Raw genomic sequence first — 10399 nt, forward strand, 5'->3', positions numbered from 1 at the left:
AAGGGTACATGTGAATCTCTCTATAATTGAAAGTGAAACTATGATTTTACTAGATGCAATTTCGAAAGCCGCTGACAGAGGTTAGTTAAATCTTTTATTTAAGAATGATTATAAGATTGTTGTAAATGCTCTCCAAGCAAACACATGCGGCATATCATAATTTATTACTCTTATTTATACTATTAAGTCTTTATTTTATTTACATTCAAACTTTGAGATAAAGCTCATTAAACAACAAACCAACATTATTGCCCATACTCTAACTAAGACAACCATATCTTAGCCTAATATTTGGTTGATTCTTTGATTCCCTTGAAAATTTCATTATTAACGAAATGAATTAAATTTGTTATTATAAAAAATAAAATAAAATAATAATTAAAAATAAACAATTAAATCTTAAATATTTAATTTATAGTTAAATAGAATTAAAAAAAATCATAATCTCATTAATAATCAATTTAAAAGCAATGTACTACAAAACTATGGATTAATTTGATGAATCTCCACCAAACCAAAACATCCATGTCATTATCCTTAACTACTGTGCACCAGTTCGCACGCTATCCCACCCTTCTCAGACAATACGCGAATTGTTAACGCCTATACACACCCACCCTACACATTACTTGGTCGGTAACGCAACGCTTGTAACAGGTCAACCGTCAAGGCTAAAATCGTAATTCCACAAACCACTCCAAAGTGGAAAAAAGCTGTTTACTTCACTTCAATTCAAGTGGATAGTATAATAGATTTTCTATTTATTTTTTTATTCGATTAAGATTTAACAATAATAATTATTATTTTTTATGTTGGATTTAACGAAGTCTTCGATTCCGTGTTTCCTTCAGAGTCAGCTTCTTTGTTTGTTAGAGAGAGAAAATATAAAAGTTTTTAGAGAGAGAAAGTGGGTCTTGTTTTAACACAGACAGAAGATCTAGGAGCGTGTTCTTTGATAAGACTTTGAAACATCATGGTCAGCACCTACCTCTTCTTCTTGTTCTTGTTCTTCATCTAATCTAATCTAAATCTATCATGTTTTTCTCTTCCTCAACACCCACTTCTTCTTGGAAACTCAAACTGAAACTTCAACACCCATAATTGTTTTTGGTACTTTTTTTCTTCTGGGTTGTTTGTTTCTTTCCAAAGTTTCCATTTTTATAATCTAGGAGTATGTTGTTTGTAAAATTTATATTTGGGTATTTTTTTTGTCGATGTTGAAATCTACTAGGTTCTTGTTATGTTTGGGTTATAGTGGAGAAAACTGATCTACTTTTTTTTTTTGCTTTTGATTTCACAGATCTCTTATGTTCTTTGATCTCAGCGTTTCGGAGTGTTTGAGGTTTGTTATCTTATCCTCAACTTTAATGTTTTATGTTCTTGATATCGTTATTTGTATGCTTCTTTGGGTGTATGAGGTATTTCATTCGATTCTAATAAGGGAAAAGGTAAACTGAAAATAGAGATGATAGATTCTATTATTAGATTTGAAATCAGCTTAAATTTGTTTCTGTCAAAAGTATAGAATTTTAAACTGCTTTAGCTTTTAGGTCCATGTGGGGCTTCGTTTGATGAGAATCTCTTTGTGCTTTTCTCTATATGTGTTCCTTCCTTTTATTTCTTGATAACTAAGTATTGAAAATGGAATTTTAAATTAAAATTTTGTTTGTTTATTTGTTTGCAGCTATTCATTCTAGTGGGAGAACAATTATTTATTCTTGAAGTGGTTTTGGTGATATACTAATTACTAAATTCTAAGGTTGTGAGGGTGTTGGAACAAATGTCGTTTAGGAGTATTGTTCGTGACGTGAGGGATGGGATTGGAAGTTTATCGAGTCGGCGTTTTGAGGTGAGGCTTCCTGGACATCAGAAGGGGAAGTCGAGGAGTTCGGTCCATGAATTGCAGGATCAGCCTCCTGTTATACAGAATAGCCGGTGGGCGAGTTTACCGCCGGAGCTTCTTCGTGATGTTATTAAGAGATTGGAATCTAATGAGAGTACTTGGCCTAGTCGGAAACATGTGGTTGCGTGTGCTGCGGTGTGTAAGTCGTGGAGAGAAATGTGCAAAGAAATTGTTAGCAGTCTTGAGTATTGTGGGAAGATTACCTTTCCGGTTTCGCTGAAACAGGTGAGATACCGATTTTCTCTGTTGATAGATGTTTAAAATTTGGAACTTTGCCTAATGTTATCGTTTTTGTGATCGGTTGATTTTTTTTGCAGCCTGGGTATAGAGATGGACCAATCCAGTGTTTCATCAAGCGAGACAAATCTAAGCTGACATACCATCTTTTCCTTTGCCTTAGTCCCGGTAAACTTTTCGATACTGAATACACTTTTTTATTCGATCATCTTGTCTTGTGGTTTATTTGAATTTTTCTATGTGATTTATTAACTTATTATTTTTCCTATTGTCTATACTGTATGAAAATTGAAAGTTTCTATCCCTCGCCGTGCGTTGGTTCGATACTTCGATTGTTTGTGAGTCTCTGAATTCTTCATTGTGTTCTTGCAGCCTTGCTTGTTGAAAATGGAAAATTTCTTCTCTCTGCTAAACGCACCAGAAGAACGACTTGCACTGAGTATGTTATATCAATGGATGCAGATAACATATCAAGATCTAGCAGCACTTACATCGGAAAGCTTAGGTACGACTTTTTTTTAAGCCGCAAGAACTTAAATTTTTTGTTCTTTCCTATCATTAGACACTTCACATGTATTAACTTTCCCTTGTTTCAGGTCTAATTTTCTTGGAACCAAGTTCATAATTTACGATACACAGCCTCCCTATAACAATGCTCAGTTGGCGGCTCCACCTGGACGCAGCAGCCGTAGATTCTACTCGAAAAAAGTTTCTCCAAAGGTCCCTAGTGGCAACTACAACGTCGCACAGGTAACCTACGAGTTGAATGTCCTCGGCACCAGAGGTCCACGGAGGATGAATTGCACTATGTACTCAATCCCTTCATCATCCCTTGAGCCCGGCGGCGTTGTCCCCGGCCAGCCAGAGCTCATTTCCCGCTCACTCGAGGATTCTTTCCGTAGCTTATCCTTTGCAAGGTCAATCGATAACTCCACCGAGTTTAGCAGCTGTAGATTCTCGGACATAATGGGAGCTAGCATAATGGAAGATAGAAATGAAGACGAGGAGGGGAAGGAGAGACCTCTAGTTCTTAAGAACAAATCTCCGAGATGGCACGAACAGCTGCAATGCTGGTGCCTTAACTTTAGGGGACGCGTGACCGTAGCGTCCGTCAAGAATTTTCAGCTGATCGCTTCAACACAGCCTGCAGCCATCCCTCCTCGTGCAGCAACAGGACCTGCGCCGTCGCAGCCGGCTCAGTCTGACCATGACAAGATTATTCTTCAGTTCGGTAAGGTCGGCGAGGACATGTTTACCATGGACTATCGATACCCTCTCTCGGCGTTTCAGGCTTTTGCGATATGCTTGACTAGCTTTGACACAAAACTGGCATGTGAATAGTGACAAGAGACATATATATGGTAACCAAGACAAGTAGAGAATGTAATCTCCATTTTAGGAATTCATAGGATGGTGAAGCTGTACCAAGTCATTGATTGTATGCCTCATAGTTACTCTAAATTGTAAAGTACAGAACAATCTCTTCCCAGTGTCCCTTTTTTTTTGCCTTTTTCATTTTCTTAAGTCCTTATTTTTAGTATGTTTTAATGTTTAAACCATCTCTGTCAAACTTTGTTGATGTAGACTTCCATACTTTTATGGTAAAGATGTAATGAAAAATGTAGTAGCATTCAATGTCTGTTTGATCTAATGTTTAAGCTTGTCTAACTAAACTCAGTTCTATAATTTTATTTTAATACTAAAGAAGTTTAACTATTGACACATTGTAATCATTAAAAAGTCTACCTTTTTTTATCCGTAAAAAAATTGGTATTAGAAATTCACAAATACAATCACGAAGTTTATGATTCTAACTCTGGTATTTGGTGTTCGCGTCCAACTTAGCAATAATTGGCGTCTAACGATTCTAACTCTGGAGTTTGGTGTCAGTGTTTAAGTTTTTTATTATACAAGTTAGAAGTTTCAAGGGTCATATATAAACCTCATTAGGGAATTCTCTTGTCCTTATTGTGTAATCGACTATGGCCATTAGGATTATGGTTATGGATTAGTGATGTTTATTGTTTATTAATCTCATCATCTCATTCTCTCAATTGGATTTATTATCTTATTATTATACAACTAGTAAACAGATCTCTGCAACGCATCAGTAAGATTTGGATGGTGGGTTGTGACGTTTGACAGAAAATAAACAATGAAATATTCGAAATGGAAAGTTAATAAAGGTGGAATAATTTTTCATTTCAACATTTTCATTGTTTATAGGATTGGAAGCTTGAACTTTATAAACTCCACAAAACATGATAATTATGAAATACACTTTCATATCAAACCAGGTTGTACATCCTAAAGTAAAGATTTATGATGTAATTTTTGTATACACATGCATTAAGTAAATTATGGCAAATAGATTAGGTATTTATAAGTAATTTAAAAAAGTGTTATTATAGAATGGTTTGATTTGATTTAATTACATGAATGAATAAAAAAAGTTTATACTAATGAGTGGTTCAAATGCTTAATTGGTTGTACCTAAATCTTAGATGTTGGATTGGATATGTGCCCACTTAAAAATGTCTCCAAACACACCCTCTAAGTATTTGCTTTCAAAAGTACTACTAATGTTTAACTATTTGTATGATAATCGTACCTTAATTACTAAGTCGAACCTCTATGTATTTAATAAAAATAAAAATAAAATTGAATTATAATGATAATTGAGTCACAACTAACTCACAATTTTTAATTTGACTAATTGAAGTGGTGGATCTTATCCAAAATTTTAGGGGAAACTGCCGCAAGCACTAATTAAAGTTAGTATAATTAAAATATAATATTAAATTTTAAAATTTAATAAATTGGCTAGATATAAGTTAGTAAATTATAGAGAGATCAAATTTCCACATTGCTTATGAATGCGTGAAAGGTTAGATTTATGAGAGGAAACTCATTCACCTATCGTCTTAAGGTTTTGGGTGGATACGTGGTATCAAAGTTTTTTTTAACCATAAACATTTGACTCATTAACACTTCCGGACCTCCCTCCCCAAACTTATCCAACAAGTGGTATCGAGAGCCTTAGTTTGGTGGGGTATAAATTTTAGTATGCTCTGGGATTGCAGTTTTGTCTGATCTTCGACGTCAGAAAGAAATTTATACTCTGTGTTGGTTGGGAAAATTTTGGTTTGTTGCAGGAAAGGTTTTGGTTGCAATGTCAAGTTTTTCAAGTGATGTGAAGACTGACTTAGAGAAATTTGATGGAAGAATCAATTTTGTCTTGTGGAAAATTCAAGTCAAAGATGTTTTAATACAATTAGGAATACACAAGGCGTTGAAAGGAAACATTTCCAACACGGACAACGAGAAGTGGGAGGAACTAGATTTGAGAGCTTCCAGTACAATCCGCATGTCTTTGGCTAAGAATTTTTTCGCGAATATTCTTGGTACGTGGTCAGCCTAAGTGCTTTTGAAGAAACTTGAAGGGCTATATCAAGGAAAGAGTATATCAAATCATTTATTGTTGAAGAAGCAATTTTATAGCTTGTGTATGGATGAACATTCAAGAGTATCTGATCATCTAAGTGTTCTAAATGGTATTGTTTCTGAATTATAAACTATTGGAGTCAAGATTGATGATCAAGATAAAGCTTTGAGAATCATATGGTCTCTTCCATCTTCCTATGAGCATATTAAACATGTTTTGATATATGGGAAGGAAACTTTGAGTTTTGAAGAAGTTGGTCGTAAAATTATTTCTAAAGAAAGAAGATTCAAGGGTGACGATAATACTTCTTCAATCTCGGTGTTGGTTGCTAGAGGAAGGTCTTATGTGAAAAAAAAACAATGAAACAAGTGTGAACTGTTGGAAATACGGATAGATTGGACATATAAAGTATAAATGTCATGATACGGCAACGTCCTCCCTCTCTTGTGGTCCTGGAGCATTAGTCTCATTAGTGCTTCGACTCTCCCAAACTCCCTAACAGTGATATCAGAGCTGTGGTTCGGCTTCATGAGGGAGTTGGATTCGGTGTTGAATTTTATTATAGGATGTGAGAGACTCACACTTTTGGGGGAGAATATTGGGTGCAAGTGTGAGTGATTAAAGTCTCACATTGTCTATGAATGGATGGTGATCGGGATTTTGTATAAGTCAATCGGGATTTCACTGCAAGTATACAGCTTAGTCGTTAAGTTTTAAAAGATTATCGAACCCACAAGGACTGAGGGTCAAATAATGCGGGTTTTCATTGCTAATGGCAGCTAAGGCTATCGATTTGGTATTGATTGTGAAACGGGAAATTAAATATGGTTTTAATTAAATAATGATAATTGATATACCGGTGTGCTTTCATCGACCATCGAGTTAGTAATCTTATGCATAATTCGATCCATAAAATATTTTCAGAATAAGTTATTTAAATAAAAAATCTTCGCCTCACGCCTTCGCGTCTATTGACTCTAATTATACTGACAGTTCTAATATATTTGCTTTCGCTAAATTATCACAAACCGATAATACTTTTTGAAACTTAAATAAAATACAATCAACTCTAAAGCGCTTTCTTTGTATTTAGAGCTGATGTTTGATTTCCACTATCCGGTAAAAACCTCAAACTGTCGTTATCTTAGTTTTGTACCTTAACTGAATTTCTACTATGGTAAAAAGAAATCCTTTTTAACAATTAATTTAGAAATCAGAACCAGAAAATGATTTTAGTATGGTTTTATGCAATCAGTGATTATTAATTCATCCAGTTAATGGTTAGCACACCGGTACAAAGTAATTAGCCAGACATAATATTAATAATAGTTCCAGAATAAAGACGATAAACAGATATATATTCAAGCATGATATCAGATACGAATATTAATGACAGAAGCATATAAATAAATAAAAAACCTGGAATTAAATTGAAGTAGCAGAAACTTGTTCTTCTTGGATACAGACTAAATGCAGAAACTGGAACTTTGAAACGAACAGTAAATTTCCTAAATCTAATACTAAATTCTGAAGCTTGAAATAAAAATCAAATGCACTTAATTTCCGGTGCAGAAATGAAGTGCTTAAACGGTGCAGGAATTCGAAATAGGAATGGAAATTAAACTTAAATCTGGGAACTAATTGCAGCAAATTAAAATGAAAACGAAAACTAGGTTATTACTCTTGAATGGGTAAAATTCTCCGAACCCCTCTTTCTGTTCCTATTTGCCTTTTATAATAGAAGACTTGGACGGTTGATGGAGAAAATTCCGGAGCAGTAGGTTCTTTTGCTGAAGAATTGGTAACTTGGACTTTATGGAGATTCTTGCGGAGTGGAGAGAAAAACCTGGGCAAGTGGTAGACTGTGGGGAAGTGGAAAACGTGATCTGCACAGCTTGTAAAATTGGGCTTAAATTAGAGACTGGGGGCGGGGGCCCCAACATGACTATGGGCGCCCCCCTTTGCTTCTTTCTTCTTTTACTTCACGTGAGGAACAACTAAGTGGGGGTGAGGGCCCCAATATTGCTATGGGCGCCCCCTTCCTTCTTTCATTTTCTTTTTCCTTTTTCTTGGCAAAACGTTGAATGAAGAGTGGGGGTGAGGGCCCCATAAGTGGTATGGGCGCCCCCCCCTCACATATATATATATATATATATATATATATATATATATATATATATATATATATATATATATATATATATATATATATATATATATATATATATATATATATATATATATATATATATATTTTCTTCTTCCACTTTCCTTATTTGGGTCTTGGGCTTTCAAATGCGGTCTTTTATTTATCTCCACTTCTTCAGATAATTCCTCGAAAAATGTCATGATTTTCTTCTTTTAGTCGAACTCGGGATAATTTTAATACCTGAAATAAAGTGAGAAAATACCAGCGTAATATCAAAATAATATAATATAAATGATCTAAAATGCAGATATAATCTATGTTAATCGAATCAAATATATGTTATATTTTCACGTTATCAAACTCCCCTATACTTGAACCTTTGCTTGTCCTCAAGCAAATAATTATTTAAAACAGTAGGACAGTATAAATTAAATGCAAACTCATTACTCGAGTCATACTTGGTTACGACAAGTTTTTCATCAAGACACTATGAGATCAATTTCAACACTAAAAATACGGTAACGACACTAGACAACTTCCCCATATGCATGCCAATCCGAGTCATGCTACTATAGCTCATCCTTATTCCTTTCGCTTAGTTCACCCATTTTCATTCGCGCGCAATCACATTAAGCCCATTATCTTAACACGCACATAGTAGAGTAGTCGGTTAGTGACTATGATCCTTTACCATAGAGTTCTGGCACAATTACGTGGTATACTCCTTTTCTTTACTCAATTGCGGGTCGTGGGGGATCAAATCTTAGCTTGCCCTACCAAGTTCGGTACCAGATAACTCCGAACCAACCAACAATAAGTTTATAAATATTTTAAGCTTTGTACCCTTTGAGCTAAATGACCGGGTAAGGATCACCTAACTTAGTAAGTACATTTACTATAATATTATTTTCACATATTATAAGGATCATTCACTTATATTCATCGACTCTCTACGTAGTTTGTGTTCAAGACGGTGCCGACTGCTAGATAAACTACTCAGGGTTACTTGAAGCTAAAGTTTGGTTTTGGTATAATAGGTACCCAAATCGGTCTTTGCAAACTCGGAGTTTCAAGAGTGTCGAGACAGTAGTAATATTGTCTCAATTTTTACTCATGTGCCTAATATTTCTTAAAAATAAGTAACCTTCGTACTATCGGGCGTGTCGAGTTAAGCATCTAATTGCGTGAAAATTTTTGTTATGGCTCGAGAATTTGGAGAATTTAAATAAGCGTAGGAAAATTATAAACGTACGATTTAATTAACATAGTTATTTATTGAAATGGGAATTTTTGCGACATGGAAAATAAAATAAGAAATAAAAAGAAGGAAAGATCTTCCCCCATACTTAAAACATGCATTGTCCTTAATGCAATAAGGTAGAAAGGAAGAAAAACTCTACTCCTCATTTTGTTCGTTGGTCCTTCCTCGCCCTTTTGTTCTAACCCTCCTACGCCTACCAGAGCTAGTTTGTTCGTCAGTTTGTTGGGTGTAGTTGTGAACATCATCCATACAAACAGACAAAGCTTGCATATCGGAATTTAGTCTTCCTATGCGGGTAGACATCAGTTGGTGGTCTTGGTGATTCTGATTCTCGAACCGGTGAAACATTTGCATCATCTCGTTATGCCTTTGCATAGCTAAAACATTTTGATCTAAGATGGCATCGTAGAGGGAGTTCATGGTAATTAGCGGTCTAAGTGGGGGAGGAGGGAAAGGACTAGGGTTTTCAGGAGTTTGTTCCTGTCCTTCAAGAGGGGCAGGTGCATCGAGGTTAAAACGCCAGCGGACCATTTGTCTCACATCAATCTTTTCAGGACAAGGGAGAATGATAATTTCAATTTTTCGCTTATTCACAACCAAATTAAACCTACCATCTGGTCTTGGGGAGACTAAGTGAGAGTCTCGGCAGTAGGCGAGGTCGAGAGTTTGTGCGGGTAGGGCTAGGTGGGAAATGGTTGCTAGCTTGTAATTCAGATCCAAGGCAATAGCTATTGAAGTGATTAAACCACCAAATATGAAAGGAATGGATCCTTTCATCTGCGCAGTAGTTTGCAGGTGGTCAAGGAAGAATGGAGCGGCGTTGACTCATGTGCTTGAAAGGGCACACATTAGAAAGAACATGTCGGTTTGATTTACTTTGTGGTTATTTGTTCGTCCAAAGATGGTATTTGCTAGAATGCGATGGAAATAGCGGATGGCGGGGTTTTGGATATGTGAAGCATAAAGATCTTTCCAGCCTTCCATCCCTTCTCCAGATAAATTTAACCAAAGCCTAAATCCTATTTCCTCCCACGAACCACTAGGTGTATCAATCTTGCAGAAGGCATTTTCTCCTCGTGTGAATTGTAGTAATTCAGCAAGACGGTCTTGCTCCAATGAATATTCTTGGTTGAACATTCTGAACGTGGCGGTCCCTGAGGTGTATGGGTCGTCTGATGGAGTCTCATATTTGAAGGAACTCATGAATTCAAGCACCAAGGGCTCATAAGTCGGATCATTTCTGGTGCAAAAATGGGATAGACCCACATTGTTTAGCATCCATTGGACACTCTCAAGAAGTCCTAATGTGTGTAGGCAGTTGACATCCGCATATTTTGTGGCGACAACGGAACATTGGTAGAAGCTCTTATATTTCACACGTTGCTCGCCATTGTCGTCGGTTCG

At 35.8% G+C, this 10399-nt stretch overlaps 1 protein-coding gene across 2 annotated transcripts; it reads left to right on the forward strand.

Annotated features, from left to right (window-relative positions):
• The first annotated feature begins 820 nt into the window (after positions 1-820).
• LOC131643630 (tubby-like F-box protein 8) lies at positions 821-3779 on the forward strand. 2 transcript variants are annotated; one of them, XM_058913896.1, is made up of 6 exons: positions 821-976; positions 1301-1342; positions 1685-2128; positions 2221-2308; positions 2513-2645; positions 2737-3779. In XM_058913896.1, the coding sequence occupies exons 3-6, from the start codon at positions 1781-1783 to the stop codon at positions 3479-3481; spliced, it is 1314 nt and encodes a 437-aa protein (XP_058769879.1). In that variant the 5' UTR covers positions 821-976; positions 1301-1342; positions 1685-1780; the 3' UTR covers positions 3482-3779. The 2 variants fall into 2 exon arrangements, with proteins under 2 accessions (XP_058769879.1, XP_058769880.1); XM_058913897.1 differs by having other exon boundaries at positions 970-1110.
• The last annotated feature ends 6620 nt before the right edge of the window (positions 3780-10399 follow it).

The sequence above is a fragment of the Vicia villosa genome, linkage group LG1 (genome assembly GCF_029867415.1).
Source record: "Vicia villosa cultivar HV-30 ecotype Madison, WI linkage group LG1, Vvil1.0, whole genome shotgun sequence".
Lineage (NCBI taxonomy): Eukaryota > Viridiplantae > Streptophyta > Magnoliopsida > Fabales > Fabaceae > Vicia > Vicia villosa.